The sequence below is a fragment of the Myxine glutinosa genome, chromosome 7 (assembly GCF_964187855.1).
Source record: "Myxine glutinosa chromosome 7, kmMyxGlut1.1, whole genome shotgun sequence".
Taxonomy (NCBI): Eukaryota; Metazoa; Chordata; class Myxini; order Myxiniformes; family Myxinidae; genus Myxine; species Myxine glutinosa.
This window is the reverse complement of record NC_136267.1, coordinates 21,120,850-21,139,637: the sequence shown is the minus strand read 5'-3', so window position 1 is coordinate 21,139,637 and position 18,788 is coordinate 21,120,850. Positions and strand designations below refer to the sequence as shown.

The following is an 18,788-nucleotide window of genomic DNA, read 5'->3' as shown; positions in this document are numbered from 1 at the left end:
CAAAAAAAATTCCATTGAGCGATCTTGGAGATACAGAGGTGCAATTTTTTCCATGATAGCGTCCGTACACCATGACTTATGATGTCATAATTATGAATAACAAGTTCTACAGACTGAGGCGATCCTCTGGTGATAATTCCGTGTTAATCGGACCAATGGTTGCCGAGAAAATGAATTTTTAAAATGCAGACATGCACGTACGCCAGCGTACGCACGCAACTAGTCGATTAACGCTGATTTTCGCTTTGCGAGGGCAGGGTAACAAGAATATACACCCCAACTCACAGGGCCAGAATGCATGGTCATTGGTCATACCTTAACTTTATCATCAAGCTAACCTGCCCTGAGGCCAAAGTAAACAATTTATCACAGCCTGTCAAACTAATATAGACATGCACTTAGGCTCTAAGGCCAAAGGACGCTGTCAAAAAAAACTACATACACCCTACTGGCACACAGGGCAAGAATGCATGGTCATAGCAACACCTACCATATTTTTTGGTGTATTAACCGCGCTTTTTATCGTCAAAAAAAAAGTTAAAAGTTGGGCGTGCGCTTAATACACAGATATAGAAAAAACAAAACAATCAATCCTGAATTTCAATTATATTCCAATTGTCATACATATACCAGTAGCTGAATATTCTACATATCAGGAAATGTTTAGAACTTTCATAATGATGTAAAACTATACAAGTACAAGCTATCACGGTTGCATGTTTTTACCCGGTGTGTCATGCACAGTAACCCTGACATGTCATCGCGTTCCTGCCAATTCTGATTGATTAACAAACAGGAGTGAGGAATGATTCACGGGAATACCCACCTGGTCTCCCGGGCCGGGTTGACAATGGCTCCAATGGTGCCTCAGCGCCCGGCCTACAATCAGAAGGGGGCCGTAATGACCAAGATAGACGTTTTTTTTTTGTTATGATCCTTATTTTTATGAATAATACATACTTGCACCAAGTTTGGTCAGAATCTCATCACTTGTTCACAAGTTATCGCAGTAACAGTATTTTTTACCTAACATGACCTGTGGCCTTTGACCGCATGACCCCAAAATCTAATCGGTTCATCTTTACCTCATTATACATGCCTGCACCAAGTTTGACTAAGATCCCTTCAGCCTTTCTCAAGTTATCGCTGAAACGAAAACCTATCACGGATGGATGGACGGACGGACAGGCAACCCGAAAACATAATGCCTCCGGCGACTTCGTTGGCGGAGGCATAAAAACATGCTACCATTTCCTAGCGTGTGACGTCACCACATTGTTAATGGCGTACATTCCAGTTCCAGTACGATGTGTTCACGTTGTATGTGTGTTCTGTTTGCACATTTTTGGAGTAGTTTGCGCTTGTCATTTATACCATTTTTTGGAATTACGTGACTCAGCGCGTGAGTACTGCAGTGATTAAATTTTCACACGAAACCAGAACAACATGAAAACATATTTGTGATAACACTCGGATTCTGGCTGGATTGCCTTCTCGATTTGAGGCTAGATTACCCTCACATTCCTGCTCCCTCATTTTCCAGAAACCCTCCATCTTTGCGTCGTGCATGTAGTGAAGTGTTTCCCATTTTGCGCGTGAAATGGTATTGGTAATCAGCACAGGCCGGTATCGGTGGCGGTATTGGTAATCAGCACAGGCCGGTATCGGTGGCGGTATTGGTAATCAGCACAGGCTGGTATCGGTGGCAGTATTGGTAATCAGCACAGGCTGGTATCAGTGGTGGTAATGGTAATCAGCACAGGCCGGTATCGGTGGTGGTATTGGTAATCAGCACAGATCGGTATCCGTGGCGGTATTGGTAATCAGCACAGGCCGGTATCGGTGGCGGTATTGGTAATCAGCACAGACCAGTATCCGTGGCGGTATCGGCAATCAGCACAGGCCGGTATCGGTGGCGGTATTGGTAATCAGCACAGGCCGGTATCGGTGGCGGTATTGGTAATCAGCACAGGCCGGTATCGGTACCGGTAATCGACACAGGCCTGTATCGCATTGGCATCGGTAATCGGCACAGGCTGGCATTGGCATCGGTAATCAGAATCCTTTCATTCCGTCAGTCGTTTTATTCTTTTTCTTGTCCTTCTTGTTTCTCACCCTGGTATCCAAGTCCTGGGAGTTGATTGGTTGTTCCTGGTTTTAGACCATGCGCAGCTATCATAACGTTTGCTGGGAGCGTCAGTATGTGAGGAACAAGCTTGTTGAATGAATTCTGGTTGCACAGTCTGTTCATGTAGAAAATGATGCATGTTAAAACAGAAAAACCCCTGGGTTTCATGCACATTGCACTCGAGCTGAGGGGTGCAGCATGGATCCACCTGTGCCCAAATTGATTTGTTTTAAACCGTCTGGAAGAAAGCACCATCACCTCTTCAAACAAAGCATCACATCCTCCACAAAAATGATTAACGAAGAAACCTCATATGACCGTCTCCTCGCGTGAATATACAGATATCGAATCGCTGAGCCAGTGATTGATAATTGAGGCGAGTCAACAGATGAAACAAGTTTGTTGATGAGCATTACATAGTAAAATTAAACCTCGGCAGCACAGCAAGGAAGATGAAATTGATCCTGGGTAACAGAGCCTCCATTCATGATGATGGCCTGTGCAACGGGTCAAAATGCTTTTTGCTAATGTGATAGCTGGTATGGAGAGATGCAAATGCAAAGGCTCCAACTGTCCCAATTTTCTGGGAGTTCTTCACATTTTCAGTGCTTCTCGTTCAAAAGCTCATATTATATTTTTAACAGCAATTAATCCAACATGCGAGTTCTGTAAAGAGCTTGTGCGCAATCTCTTGGGTTTCGCACATTATTTCCAAGAAATACCCCTGGGTTTCACGCACTTGCAGTTTGAGCCTCTGTAAACCAAACTTTTTCTCTTTGATGGAAAAAAAACAAACATTATTTTTGATTTTATTACTTGCAAAATCGAAGCTTTTTCAAGTATATTGGTCGGTTGCGTTTGTGGTTCTGTGTTGTCTGTCTTGTCTGTCTGTTTGTCTGTTTGTTTGTCACCAGCCTACAGGTCACAATTTTCAACCGATCTTCACGAAACGTCACCAAATGGTAGAGTTGGTCAAAAGCAAGAAGCCTATTGTTTTTGGGGTCAAAAGGTCAAAAGGTCAACATAGGCCAATGGTCACCAACTTTGCTAAATTTCTAAAATCCTCAATTTTCATCCGATTGACTTGAAATTTTAAGAGGACTTGCACATCTGGTCACTGAATTCAACCAGCAAGTATTTTTGAGGTCAACATAGGCCAAATTTCTAAAATGCTCAATTTTCATCCAATTGACTTGAAATCTGAAGAGGACTTGCATATCTGGTCACTGAAGACACGCTCACGCGTAGACACACACGCACATACACACATGCACAGACACACACATGCACGATGGAAGATTCCAGACTTGCTTTGGAAGCCAACTTTGACACATGGTTTTCCAAAATAGGATCGTGGCTGATAGTGAGACCCAGGAGTTTGAATGACTGAACTTCCTCAACAGGATTGTTAAGAAAGTAAATGGGAGGTTTTTTCACATGGTCCTTTCAGAGATAGTGAGAGTGTGATATTTGTCAGGATTGGAAGATGTACACTACATGACCAAAAGTATGCGGACACCCTTCTAATTAGTGCATTCGGCCGTTTCAGCCACACCCATTGCTGACAGGTATATATAATCAAGCACACAGCCATGCGATCTCCATAGACAAACATTGGCAGGAGAATGGGCCGTACTGAAGAGCTCAGTGACGTTCAACGTGGCATCGTCATAGGATGACACCTTTCCAACAAGTCAGTTCATAAAAATTTCTGCCCTGCTAGAGCTGCTCCGGTCAACTGTAAGTGCTGTTATTGTGAAGTGGAAAGGTCTAGGAGCAACAACAGCTCAGCCGCGAAGTGGTGGGCCACACAAGCTCACAGAACGGGACCGCCGAGTGCTGAAGCTCATGGCGCGTAAAAATAGCTTCATGAAATAGGTTTCCATGGCCGAGCAGCCGCACACAAGCCCAAGATCACCATGCGCAATGACGGGCGTCGGCTGGAGTAGTGTAAAGCTCGTCGCCATTGGACTCTGGAATAGTGGAAACACGTTCTCTGGAGTGATGAATCACGCTTCACCATCTGGCAGTCCGACGGACAAATCTGGGTTTGGCGGATGCCAGGAGAACGCCACCTGCGTGAATGCATAGTGCCAACTGTAAAGTTTAATGGAGGAGGAATAATGGTCTGGGGCTGTTTTTCATGGTTCGGGCTAGGGCCCTTCGTTCCAGTGAAGGGAAATCGTAATGCTACAGCATACAATGACATTCTAGACGATTGTGTGCTTCCAACTTTGTGGCAACAGTTTGGGGAAGGCCCTTTCCTGTTTCAGCATGACAATGATCCCGTGCACAAAGCGAGGTCCATACAGAAATGGTTTGTCAAGATCTGTGTGGAAGAACTTGAGTGGCCTGCACAGAGCCTCAGGGCTCTGAACCTCGACCTGAATCCTCAACCCCATCGAACACCTTTGGGATTAATTGGAACGCCGACTGCGAGCCAGGCCTAATCGCCCAACATCAGTGCCTGATCTCACGAATGCTCTTGTGGCTGAATGGAAGCAAATTCCCGCAGCAATGTTCCAACATCTAGTGGAAAGCCTTCCCAGAAGAGTGGAGGCTGTTAAAGCAGCAAAGGAGGGACCAACTCCATATTAATGCCCATGTATTTTGGAATGAGATGTGTGATGTTCTTGTGTCCACATACATTTGGCCATGTAGTGTATTGCAAGCGTTTGACCAGCTTGTGATTTTTCAAGGTCTGAAGAGGGAAGATGCTGCTGCCTGTCTGTCTGTTGAAGATGAAGGATGAGGAAGTCACAGCAGAGGGTGGAGTCATCAGCAAATAGATCAAGAGGCTAGGGTTTCATCAAAATGTGTCTTTAATACAATGTCTGTTTTTTCCCCCCAATGAAATGCTTTATTGTTTTGTTGGGGTTACATTAATGACACAACAACGGTACTTGCTGCTTCCTTACTTTACGTTCAGCATTTTAAAAGGTTAGAGCACAAACAACCATAGGTTGACAACCATTGCACATACTACATGGGCCTAATGGCCTCCTGCATCATTGAAGTTCCTTGTGAGGGAACTCATTCAGGAAGAGGAGTGTTCTTTCAGCGATGAACAAAGCCTTGTAGGCTTTGAGTAGTTCTGATTTGTCAAGGAATGATTTTGAGTGACTGAGAATGCCCAGTCTGCGGTTGTCTTTGGAGGTTAGCTTGGGACCATGGTTGTCCTGGGAGAAGTCAGGGTTAAAGGTAAGGCCAATAAGTTCATGAGATTAAACTTCTTCCCGTGGCTGACGATAGAAATAAGTGGAATGATTGATTATCCTTTTGGGGTGACACATAATTGTCAGATTGGTCAGGATGGAAAAACATGTTCCATTTGTCATAACGACATCTATCTATAATTCCAGTAATCTCTGTATGTCTATGTCTGTGACCGCTGTTTCTCGACAACCACGGGTCCGATATACTTGAAACTTGCCAGGTATATTGCTGGGGACCCGAGGATGTGCCTTTTCAAGGTTTCATATTAATCGGACAAGTAGTTACCGAGCTATGTCCAAAAAACGATTCAACCAATCAGAGAGCAGCGAGTTATCACGTGTGCCGAACGTGGCGAACAGACTCTGCCTCGGACGGCACATTTGAGAGCGTATTCATTTATTTCACGTTGGCAAACTATGTTGCCGCTATGTTGGCGTTAAACTATGTTTTAAAACTAATTAAAACTAATTTGCGATTCTTTCGCTTTCCTGCGCGTTTGTGCACGCTATGGCGATTTCTTTACCAAACTCCGCAAGCCGTTCGCTTTGGACCAAACCATTTCATGTAAATAGAGGGGGGGGATTGTCACCGTACTCGCAAGCCGTTCGCTTTGGACCAAACCATTTCATGTAAATAGAGGGGGGGGATTGTCACCGTACTCGCAAGCCGTTCGCTTTGGACCAAACCATTTCATGTAAATAGAGGGGGGGGGGGGGATATAATTTTAGATATATATATATAGTACGGGCATGCCCTAGTCTTAATTAATTCCAGATCTGTAGAGAGCAACACTCTGCTGCTGTCTGTTTGTCAGTGGGAAGGGATACAGTATGATGTGAAAAGAGATTTTTGCTAAGTAGGAAAGAGCTGATTCATGAGAATGTTCATTACTGTGCATCATACAGGTCATTCATGTTCAGGGGAATAAAAATGGACCCAACATATTTCCTTGGTGCTCTCTGGCCTATGCTGAATCAAGAGATTAATCCATTTGATAAATGACTGTGTTGCTGAAACAAGAGTTTGCAACACATCTGCTTGTTTTCGAAAGCTAGCTTGAATGAATGAACGAATGATCGTTTTAAGGCCATTTTCCCCGCTAGAGTGGGGGTTAGCCTTGCGGGCCCCATGAGCTCATGGTTCCCTGTTTGAGGCAAGTTTTTATGGCCGGATGCCCTTCCTGACGCCAACCCTTGGTCGCCTCTTACGATGCGCAGGGATACGGTGTACCTATTCTAAATCGGGGTACACACTGTGATTATTTTCATCATCTTTTTTACATTTACATTTTCGAAAGCTAGCTTGAGGGAAAATATTTGCAAAGTAGGAGGACTTGTGAGCATTTCTATAAACTATACTTGCATGGTGAGAACACACCTTCTTGACTTGCCAATGAAGCTCGAGTAATAAAAGCTCAATTTTCTCACCTTGCAAAAGGCTTTCACCAAGATTTTCATTCGACATTACACTCTGATTAGTCTGGTCTGTTAGGGGAAAAATTGTGCAGATTTGTCTACAAGCATGACATTTGGCACACTTGTAGTTTTTGACATGCTGAATTCAAATCTGCCGGGAGCCAAAGCCAATTCTCAATGGGAGCGCCATATTTGACACTTCAAAATGGCCGCCACTCAAAAACTGACTTTTCCGTTACTAGCCAACCAAAAGTCACATAATTACAATTAAAAGCACTTTTCTCGGGTTTTGGACCTCACTGATTCTAAATCCGATGTCTGTTTGACAATAACCTTGACAGGAAATTTTACATATTTTTTTTTTTTAATGTTTGACAATTTTTTTAAATTTTAATTTTTTTATTTAAATTTTTTTTTTTTTTTTTATTTCAGGTGCCTGTCGTTCTGCTGTGGGAATAGAAGAATAGAATAGAAGAATAGAGAATAGAAGTCCCAGCTGTACTGGTGGTGGATGGCAAGGATGGATGCCATCAACTGGGAGCTTTGCTGTGTCTGCCAAGAAGAAAAGGATGAACGGTTTCAGACGCCAACGGAAGAGGGCCTTGCTTCAATTGAGAAAGATCTGAATGGTTTTAAAGCCATTGGTGTCATGCCTTCTTGTTTGAAAGTGTCATGGGCTCAGCTTGATGAGGGCCAGGGCATTGCTAAGACGCTTCAGACACACAATGCCAAATATCACAAAGTTTGCAGAACCTACTGCAGTAACTCTCGCCTGAGAAGGTTCACTGAAAAAGAGGATTCTAGTGACCAAAACTCACCTAAGAAACTACGGTCCAGTTTTGCAGTGTCTTCTGCTCCTCAGAAGTCTCCTTGTTGCATAATATGTGAGGGACAGGACCAAAAGAATCTATGTAAAGTTGAAACATTTAATGTAGACACAAACTTAAAGACCTGGGCTCAGAGCACCAACGATTTCAATCTTCTGGGCAAACTGATTGCCCACGCAGCTGATGCCCACGCTGGTGACACTTACTATCATGTACAGTGTTACTTGCACCTGAGAGACTCAGCTCGTGTTGAGGATCGCAGATCATCTGCAGGTCCTCCTGCCCCTCACTTCAATTCAGTTGCCATTGCGCAAATTGTTGCTTTAGTCGAGGACTCTGACTCAGTCTTCAAACTGTCTGCTTTGCGACAGTTATATAGAACACTTGTGGAGCAACAGGGAATTCCCTGTTCTGATACCAGGGAACCACATGCCACACGGTTCAAGGAGTATCTTCTGAAGCTGCTTCCTGAGTCGACAGAGTTCTCCCAGGGCAAGGAAGTCTATATTTCTAGCAACCAGAACGTTGGAGATCTAATAGCTGAAGCCCATAAGTCCCAGATAGGTCAGGATGATGCTTTGTTGTTGATGCGACCAGCAGTAATACTTAGGAAATGCTGTCTCCAGAGGCAAGAACCATTTACTAGTACTTTTGCCTCTGATTCCCTGACATCTCCCATCCCTGGAAAGCTGAGAAGCTTCCTCAACATCCTGCTCCAGGGCCCCTCAATCTTGCGTGAACAGAGCAATGACGAGTTGCAGGCGCAGGTACAAGGCAGGGCAAGAGTTGCAAGCGCCATTGCCCAGCAGATTATTTATAATACCTGCAGTGGTTCACATCATGCCACCAAGTCCAGCAACATCCATCACAACAAAGAACATGAGACCCCTTTCCCTTTGTACCAGGGCCTCAAGCTGCATGGTGAGGGTAGGCGGAAGAAAGAGATCAATAATGCCAATGCCTTTGGGGTTTCTGTGTCTTACAGTCGTGTCTTGGAGATCAGGCGATCCATGGCATGAGCACACGTCAAACAGTTTGTCCAGGATGGAGTTGTGCTGCCCACAAACATCTGTAGTGGGGTCTTCGTGACCTTTGATGTAGGCAACTTGGATAGCAGCAACCAAGGTAACTTCTCCCATGATGAGTTCCATGGGACAGCAATCAGCATGACAAACCACCTTTCTTGGGACAACCAAGGAGTACAGCGACCCTCTATCGAGCTGGAGCCTACAGACACTACTGTACCACAACTTCCTGAATCCTACACAGTGGTTCAGCCAGCTGAATTCTCAAGCAATGATTTGCATGTACCATGTACTCCAGATCTCAATTCTCGGCCATCTCATAATCTGCTACATGGAGCCAAATTCAAGGATGAGTCCTGGATGGCACATGTGTCCACAGTGCTGAAACAGGACACATTGCCAGAAGGTGAAGTCATCACCTGGTCAGGCTACAACTCCCGACTCATGAGTGATGACTCTGTGAAGCCTAAGGCATTGATAGGGGTTCTACCTCTGTTCCCTGACAGAGGCCACACCTTCTATGATGAAACATGCAATGCATCTCACAATGCAAGGCACAGAGGCCCTCAACCCTGGTCAAACTCCTGTGCTTGGTGGTGACCAGCCTCTGTATGCCATCGCTAAGCAGCTGCAGTGGTCAATGGTCATTCCCTGACACAATGGGGGAAGATAAGCTGGTCCTGATGATGGGTGCTCTACACATAGAGGACAAAATGCACAAGATGATTGGTAAGTTGCTGTGGGACTCTGGGTGGAGCAACATTCTTACTCAGGCCCAGGTCCTCACATCTGGCCGTGCCCAGTCTGTGCTTCATGAGCATCATATAAAGCGCACTCGCTATGCTCACCAGGTCTCTGTCATGGGTCTGTATCTCCTCAGACAGAAGTCATACTCCAATTACTGCTCTGGTGTTGAGGGACCACCTGAGTTTCCAGAGATCTGGGCTTAAAGGTCCAGAACTCACAATCCCATGTTCATGTTCTGGTCTACCATCGTGGACCTGGAGCTCCTAATGTGCCGCTTCATACTTTCTCTCCGTGAGGGAGACTTCCTGCTGTATGTGCAGGTCTGTGATGAGCTGTGCTCCTGGTTCCATGTGATGGACCACACAAACTATGCTCGTTGGCTACCAGTGCATGTGCGGGATATGGTCCAGTTGCCTGAGAAGCACCCACAGTTGTATGCTGAGTTTCTCAAGGGGAACTTTGTTGTCCAGAGGTCACCTCACAAGTTCAGCCTCATTGGCAAGGACCAATCTCATGAGCAGTCAAACAAGAACCTTCAGGCCCATGGTGGTGCAGTTGGTCTGTATGAAAACCCTGAGGCCCTCACTCTTTTCATGCTAGCAGGTCCCGACTGCTCTCGATGTATCGAGGAGTTTGAGGCTGTGTTGGACACTGCAAGCTCACGCACTACCCATCACGAAGAAGCAAGTGCTTTGCAGACCAAGTACAAGAAAGATGTTCTGTCATTTGTGGAGATAGCTGAACAGCTAGGTAATCCCTTTGCCAATGGCCATGAGCTTGTGGCTCTACACACACAGGAGGTCATGAAAGATGAAGTTGTTGCATCGCTTGCCCAGCTTCATAACCTTGGAAAAGATCTGCATGCCAAGTTTGTAACACAGACTCTAGACCAGGACACTTTGCCAATAACAAACACTCTCAAACGCCAAAATGTCCTCACATTTGCCAATCGCCCTGTTACCACCAAAAAGGGAGGCACATCAGGCAGTGCTCAGAGAAACTCTTCCCTCATAACCAAGCTTTTCCTGTCCTTGCAGTCTCGACCTGATGCAGACATGGAAGAGTTCTTCCGGTATGAGAATCAGAGAGAACCACCTAGTCTCTCAAACCAAGGATCACTCAGGTCTGGCAAAAAGTCGGACATTCTAGAGCACCTAAAGGCACCCACTGGTCGCTCAGCTGCAGCCAAAGCAGCCACAGTTGTGGTACTTGACATGGCAGCTGTTGTTCACATGGTGCGGCCGACCTCAGCACACACATTCACTGATTATGTGTCACAGCATTTGGTGCCATTTGTGGAGTCACAGGTAACTCCAACTGTCACACGGGTAGATGCTGTCTGGGACACCTACCCAGAGGACAACCTCAAAACCCTGACACACCATCGTCGTGGCTTAGGCCCATGTACCAGGATTGGGGATGGCCAGACCCGTATTCCAAAGAAGGACTGGAACACTGGGTTCCTCAAGAATACTGACAACAAGAGGGAACTGTTCCCCTTCCTGAGTGCACAGCTTGTAAATGTAAAGCAGGATCTGGGTGGGAGACTTCTCTTCAGCACCAACAAGGAGAGTGTTCTCTCCAACAAACAACATGACGTGTCTGGTCTTCAGCCATGTAACCACACTGAGGCTGATACCAGGATACTGCTCCATCTTGCCCATGCAACACAGCAGCGCCACCAGGTTGCCTTGGTGCGCACAGTCGACAGTGATGTGGTCATCCTGGCCATTCACTTCTTTTCATCACTTGGGCTGTCCCAGTTGTGGGTCTGTCTCGGCAGTGGGAAGAAGATGCGTGACATTCCTATCCACACTCTCTCTGCCCAGCTGGGACCATCAACGTGCCTGGCACTGCCACTATTCCATGCGGTCACAGGCTGTGACACTGTGTCACACTTCCTGGGATGTGGTAAGAAGTCAGCCTGGTCAGCCTGGCAGAGCACACCAGGACTGACGGACACCCTTGTTGCCCTCACCAGTGAACCCCAAGAGCTCAGCCCACAGTCCCAGCACATGCGCACTCTAGAGCGCTTTGTTGTAGTCATGTACAGCAAGGGCTGTGGTCTGGAAAGAGTCAATGAGGCTAGGCTTCGACTCTTCACAAGTGGGAAGAAGACACTAGAGGCCTTACCACCAACACAAGCTGCTCTATATCAACACATCCGCAGAGCAATGCTGCAGGCCAGCTTCTTCTGGAGTCAGGCAACGTCTGTTTACCAGGACATCCCTGACTTCCATGACTGGGGGTGGCACAAGGACAGCAGTGGTGGGTGGTTGCCCTTCTGGACAACCCTTGAGGACAGCAGCAAGGCCTGTTCCATCCTTTTGCAGTGTGGCTGTGCGAAGTCATGCACAGGGAACTGCAAGTGCTGCAGAGCTGGCGTTCGTTGCACAATTTTGTGCAAATGCGAAGGTGGATGTGTGAACAATGAGAATTCATGAATCAGTGTGACACCAGTCACAGCACGTGATATGATTGATACATTTATTGATTGATTGATTTACTATTAATATATGTAAATTAATTAATTAATATTAACATAGTGCTTAATGGTTATTAGCCTGATTTTGTTGATCAATAAAGGATACCTTGATCTCTTGGTTTTACTTGTTTTACTTCCTGATTTATGACTTTAAGTGTCAAAGTTATGCAAAATTTATTATAATATTCACCGGCGGCCATATTGGATTTTCCAATTTGGCGATCCTTGTCAAGGCTACTGTCAAACAGACATCAGATTTAGAATCAGTGAGGTCCAAAACCCTAGAAAAGTGCTTTTAATTGTAATTATGTGACTTTTGGTTGGCTAGTAACGGAAAAGTCAGTTTTTGAGTGGCGGCCATTTTGAAGTGTCAAATATGGCGCTCCCATTGAGAATTGGCTTTGGCTCCCGGCAGATTTGAATTCAGCAGGTCACAAACTACAAGTGTGCCAAGTTTCATGCTTGTAGACAAATTTGCACAATCCCCTCTTAAAATCCCCCTAACAGACCAGACTAGATACTTGCAAGACTGATCTGTAGATACTTTCAAAGCTTGGTTTGTGGAGAGTCCACATGTGATGCTTGTTTTCTTTGTTTTTGCAGGTAAAACAAGCAACAGGACACGTCGTAATGAACTGTGCAGATATTGACATCCTCACAGCTTCCTTCATTCCTGAGAGTGGCAAAGGTGAGTTTTTCCTCACAAACAAAAGGAACTTCCTTCACGAGTAAATGGCTTTTAGCTACTGTAACATGAGTAATCAATTTAAACTGGAATATGTACTACGCATTGTTACGTGTTCCTCCCCGACCTCCTGGTCGTGGTATACCTCTGAACCCTGAGAGGAGCCACGGCAGAAAAATATATTATTCCGTGTCGAAATCAATATTGAAACCACACCAATGATTATCCACAAACCAAATAATGTATTAAAAAGCACACAGGAAGAACCATACAACAATGATAGCAATCAACCATATAATCAATCTTAAGATGGTACCATCTTATCTAGTAACTTAACTCAAACCCCAAGGCAGTGTGCTGGGCCCTGTGCTTTTTCTGGTCTTTATCAATGATCTCTCCGACTCTCTGGAAAATCCTCTGTATCTCTTTGCTGATGACTCCACTCTCTGCCGCTCCATTCCTCTTCCCTCAGATCGGCTGTCTGCAGCCTCCTCACTCTCTGAAGACCTGGACAAAATCACAGACTGGTCAAACATGTGGAACATGTCTTTCAATCCTGACAAATCTCACACTCTTACTATGTCTCTCCGAAAAGATCGACTGGACAACCCTCCCATCTACTTTCTCAACAATCCTCTCCAAGAGGTTTTGTCGCTCAAGCTTTTGGGTCTCACCATCTGCCATGATCTTTCTTGGGAAAACCACATTTCCAAGCTGGCCTCCAAAGCCAGTCGCCGACTGGGCATCCTCCGTCGTGCGAAGTCCTTCCTAGGCACACCTGAGCTCCTCACCACATACAAGGCTTTCATCCGCAGCTCAATGGAATACTGTTCTCCCCTATGGGCTGGTGCTCCTGCCTCACACCTGGCTCGGCTTCACGCTGTTGAATCCAAAGCTTTCAGAATCATTGGAATCTCCCGCGATGAAGCTATCTCTGAGGGCCTTTCACTCACTCACCGCAGGCAGGTAGGTGGTCTTTCTGTCTTCTACCGACTCCTCTCCGGTCTTGCTCCCCCAGCTCTCTCTGTGCTCTGTCCCCCAAATATTCCTACAGGTCGCACAAGATCTGCCAGCCACCCTCTGATGGTTAAACTGCCGAAATCTCGGCTCTCTGCTCACCTTCACTCTTTCATTCCTCTTTTCTCCCGCCTCTGGAACAAACTCCCACACTCACTTCAATCACACTCCTCCCCCCAGGTCTTCAAAACAGCTGTTCACCACCATCTCTTATCTTCCCCCATCCAAAACCTTGATCTTTTCTACCCCCACTAATTCACCCCAGATCCACCTTGTTTGAAATTCCAACTTCTTTCCTGGAAGTCTTGGCAGTGTCCATATGTTTTATACCTCTCCCACCCCCCCCCTTCCCATGCCTCCCCCCCAAAGCCCTCTCCCGCCCACAGTTCTCTCGATGTCTCCATGTCTCCCGGTCCCTGCTCTCAAATGTTGTGTTTGTGTCCTTCCCCCTCTCTCCCCATCTTGTCTACCGCTCCCGATGTTATTTGTTTTGTGTGTCTGTTTGTCTTTCTGTGTGATTAATGTTCGCTCTTTCACGAGCCTCGATCTTGTATACACACACAAAAAACAAAAAAAAAAAAAAAAAACACGGCACTCCCAGGGAATGGAACCGAGCACTCCTCAATGTCTCTATAACTCTCCAAGGTGAAGTTGATTCGCTCCAGCGATCGTTGGAACAATGTCCGATCAAGATCAATCGAGGCGTAGGCGGTCGAAGCGACACAGAAGTCACGTGGTCCAACACCCAGCAAACTCGCGGTAGAATGGAAAATCCCCAAAGATGCGCGCCGACGTACACGTTCGCCGCTCAATCAGCGAACCGCCGTGTAATCTTCAAACGCCGCTTTAGTGCACAGCCCTCCCCGGCAGACCACCGGAGGGTAAGACCAGCCGACGTGACAAAAACCTTTTCCGATGAACGCAGCGTGCGGGGCAAAATGGCGGACGGCTCTCACTCGAGCCGGAGCCTCGAGGCAAGGATTCTCCGGTACCTCAATGCCGATACCTGACTACGCAGGTTCCTCAATACTCCGGCACCCCTATCGCATGAATTTCCTTTCAAGGTCTCAAAGTGCACTCGCGACGTTCGCTCGACCACACCCGTAACGGAGCTTCAACACTTGTCTTCCCCGACCTTTGCCTCCCGACCTCTTCTTTTTCCCTCGACGTCTTCGGGTGCACGATCCGATTTCCTGTTTCATTTTTACCATGAGCGCTTTTAACGTTTTAATCACAATAACCATTTCCTTTAAACAACAATAATTGCCGTTTCCTTCCAATCTCGATAAGAATAATAATACCTAACCAGAAATGTTTCACGTGGATGAAAACCACCACCACGGAAGGGCCGAATCCGTAACAGCATCTATGGCTCTTAATTAAAAAAAAAAAACAGCTTCACTCATTTTTTTTTTTTTTTGCTCTGGAGCACATATGTTTGTATGTATGTATATATATTGTTGCGGATCTCAGCGCCGGCCTTTTCCCCTTACCAAGTGGGGATTAGTCCCCTTGTCTTTGACTGACCGACGGGACCCGGGACCTATGCCGTCCTTCCCGGACAGCGCGAAATAGGGTTTTAGGACTAAGAATTCGCTATTACCTAATTACTCGCGCTGCCCAGAAACGAGGAAATAAGCCCCGCCCGAATCACGGGTGTTGGTGGATACGCCGAGCGGTAGCGTACCCGTGACCCGAGCCGTTAGCAATTAGTAGACCCAGATCCAAGCGGTTCTTATTCGTGCCACGCTTACCCAATGATGGAAATCACAGAAACGGTCGAATTGGAAGAAAAGGAATAACAAGATTTATTTACACGATGTACAATGATCAGAAGAAGAAGACACAGTGCAGCCTTACTCACAGTCTTAACTTATTCCCTGGACAAACGGGCCCGTCTCGCACACAGACACTCACACGGGGATTGCAGATGAACAGGTCAGCACGTCCAGGTGTGGCGTCCGGGCAGCTCTCCCTCCAGTCCCCAGCGGTAGATGAAACAGACGGCAGGAGCTCTCAGCGTGTCGTTGGCGCGCATGGGATAATTACGGGGTGAACGGTAGGGCTTGGCTCTGGCGGTTACACTGGCGGCTATGGCCGCGTTCACTCACGTGGCTGCGTACGTAATAGTTCAATACAATGCAACTCCTTCCAGTCCTCTGGATACAGTCTTGTTCACGCGAGTCCTCTCCCTTCTCATAACTCCTGTGCCGACAAGTCCTGTTTGAGGGCTTTGTGTGAAGGCTTATATAGCCCTGCCCAGCGAACTCTCTGGAATTTGCCAGACGCGCCCTTACCACGCCCTATCACGCCATGCCCTTAGAGCCATGGTTGGCTGGTGGCCCTTACCGTCATCGCCTCTGACGTGCTCCTTGACGCCGCCCCTCCTCAACCCCCGCGCTCCTCCCTCTTCTTAGGCCTACCTCGTGTTACTGGGCTAGATTTGAGCGAACAAAGGGGAGCGAATGCTGCTGGCAGCCAAAGCGTAACACACGGAGGGATCAGCCAAAATGGGGCGCGGGATCGAGTTTGCCCATAGGCGAAATTGAAGGGTGGCCGCAAAATGAAAGGACCTAAGCTCATTTCTTTACACAGCGCAGATGTTACGAGGTAAATGGCCTACTCTTACACATACTATGACGTGACTAATACTCTAAGTGGGCCTACGTGTTGCTTGTGGACTAACTATGGGGGGCAAACTTTAACCTTTAATGATGTCATATGTACAAATCTCAGAACCGAAGCACTGCCCCCCTCCTTCGCCAGGCTTGTCCCCGAGCCGAACCCACACAAGTGAGCACGACCGGTTCTGAGCAAGGTTCAGGACTACTCTTTAAATTCCGTGTGAAACTTAGGTGTGGTTCCCCTCTACATTTAACCTAACACCCTGTGTGCGACAGTTTAACAACACTAGATATGTCCCACCTACTGCGTTGTGTACTAACTAACAGACTCACACCCACAGTTAACCGAATTGCGGAAATAATTCTCAAACTATACATGAAGCCGGTGGGGAGCATGTTATTTACAAGACTAACTAATTATTTACATCTCTATAACCCAGGACCTGTTCTTTTGTGGGAAAGAAATTTGGGAGGAGAGAAACACAATGCAATGCACCAATACACCAAAAAAAATGCACAAAAATGCACAGTTCACAAAAATGCACAATCACCATTTCATAACAAATGTTGGCTTTTGCTGCTTGGCTGCTGCTGGGCTGCTGCTTCTTGCGTCTTCCTGCTTCGTCTTTGGTGTGCCATAATAAAACTTGAAGTCTTCTTTCCTGACACACCGGAAGAAATTGCACAAACCGTGTCCGTTTTTTATTTGCAGGGCCAATCTTATGGTCCATCTGCGTGACATTGACGCCACTTAAAGCCAGTGGTCCGCAGGTGCAAGGTAACGCTTGCAGCAATTGTCTGCTCAGCAAAGATGCCAGGCCACAGAACGTGTGGTCCATAGGGTGTATTGGTGCAGAAAAAGGTAGCAGAGTGCAGCTGCACCTGTGTAGCACGGTGCAGCTGCACAGCTCAGTGTTCCTGCACACTCCCCTAAAAAAAAAAGGGTCCATGAGTGGGGAGGAAGATAAAGCAGAGAGAGTTAGCAGAGGAAAGGGCGCAAGGGTACACATCAATCAAGGCAATGCAACATGAGGGGCGCGGGAGAGCGAGCAGAGAAAGGTCGTCCCTAACCGTTCGTACCCGCCCCCCCCCCCCCCATGTCAGCCTACACTACCCTTGCCCCTCCCCATATTTACACTTTACAAATTCGTCACTACGTCTTGTCTCCCATATCCCCCTCGAAGCCAAATTCGTCGTCCAATCCCTCCCAAGAAGGAAGAGTTGGAATTACACACATTGTCACTTTCCGTCGTGATGCGTCTCACCCACTCAAATCATTTGCAAAACCCGGTGGGGAGTTCCGTCTCCCTTGGTGAGTGGATGTGGTTGGTGCGAAGAGATTTCTCATCCTAACTATACTCTAATAACATTAACTCTTTTAAACTACCCGGGGTCATGCTATGCCAATCGGCATCTTTACACTATGTGGTTCTAACAACCAATTCCCATTGACCCACCCTGTGGTGCCTTCCAGATTTGGGTCTCACTCCACAATTTTTCGCTACTGTGCCTTTGCACAATTTCGGGGCTGGGTCGTGTGGCTCCACTAGCAGGTCAACCTACCTGCGCACCTCCGCCACTGAAGTCGCCACCCGAGCTTACCATGCTCCTTGCGACTACCCTTAATCGGGGAAGGCCCCTCCTGGCTCTCTCACACCTCTGATGCCCTCTCTGGCATTGGGCTACCCGGGTCCTTCTCCTAGGATCCTCGGGCCCCACTGAACACTACTCTGACTCTAACTGGCTCCCAGAGCCTACCTGCGGCCTCACCTGGCCGACAGACTACCAATGGCGGAGTGCCCCAATAACCATACGCACAAACAAAGCCCACACGCCCAGCCATTTCCACAGACTCATGCACCCATCTAAGCACTTCCTTGCTACTACCTGCACCACAGGTGTCAATATCCAACAATTTACCTAAACCCTCTACCTAACTTTAAACTACCCTCCCCGGGTACTCGTGAAGGGGTCCATCTTCCCCCATCCACTCCGCACCATGCATTCCACACCTGTTACGTCACACCAAGCATTCCACACCATTTATTCCACACCATATATTCTCACCATTCATTCCACACACCTGTTCTCCACTTGCACCCCATGCAAGTCAATTCACACCACACAATGCCACATGTCCTCAATACACCACTTATACACCTTTCTACATACACACAGCATCATCTAACTAACTGCTTCCCTCTAATACTCGTGCTTTCCCGTCTTCCCTTACACTAAGCACTCCCTCGTCATTATCATCCACCTAATCTCTCTACGTCCCCTCTACCTGTACAATGTCTCTACTTAAATCTCAGTCTCTACTGTCATTTCTAAATCCCTAACAATATCCTAGCCCGCCCTCGGCTAACTTTCACTGCCATCCCCATAATCTAAAGCTCATGTGCCCCATGTGAATGGGAAAGGTACCATTGGGTAGCTTGGTAGCTACCTAACAACTACCTAACAACACTATGGCTATCAGTCCACTCCACTCGAGCCTCTCCGTGCGGCAATACATTCTCGTCACAGCTCCGCTTCGAAAAGCCGAGCAATGCATGCGGGTGGTTGGTCTACTGCTGGTTGGGTCCGTCCGGCATTTTCGATTCTGAGGAGGCGGCA

At 47.0% G+C, this 18,788-nt stretch overlaps 1 protein-coding gene across 7 annotated transcripts in view; it reads left to right on the top strand.

Moving 5' to 3' along the window:
- Positions 1 to 18,788, top strand: part of NPEPPS (aminopeptidase puromycin sensitive) — a 170,237-nt gene that overhangs the window by 31,008 nt on the left and 120,441 nt on the right. For all 7 annotated transcript variants that reach the window (XR_013624027.1, XM_068121918.2, XM_078781362.1 and 4 more), the window contains exon 4: positions 12,447 to 12,531. Coding sequence is in view for 6 of the 7 variants with exons in the window: in XM_068121918.2 (XP_067978019.2) it covers positions 12,447 to 12,531 (85 nt within the window). In the remaining variant the exon portion in view is untranslated. The remainder of the gene's footprint in view (positions 1 to 12,446; positions 12,532 to 18,788) is intronic.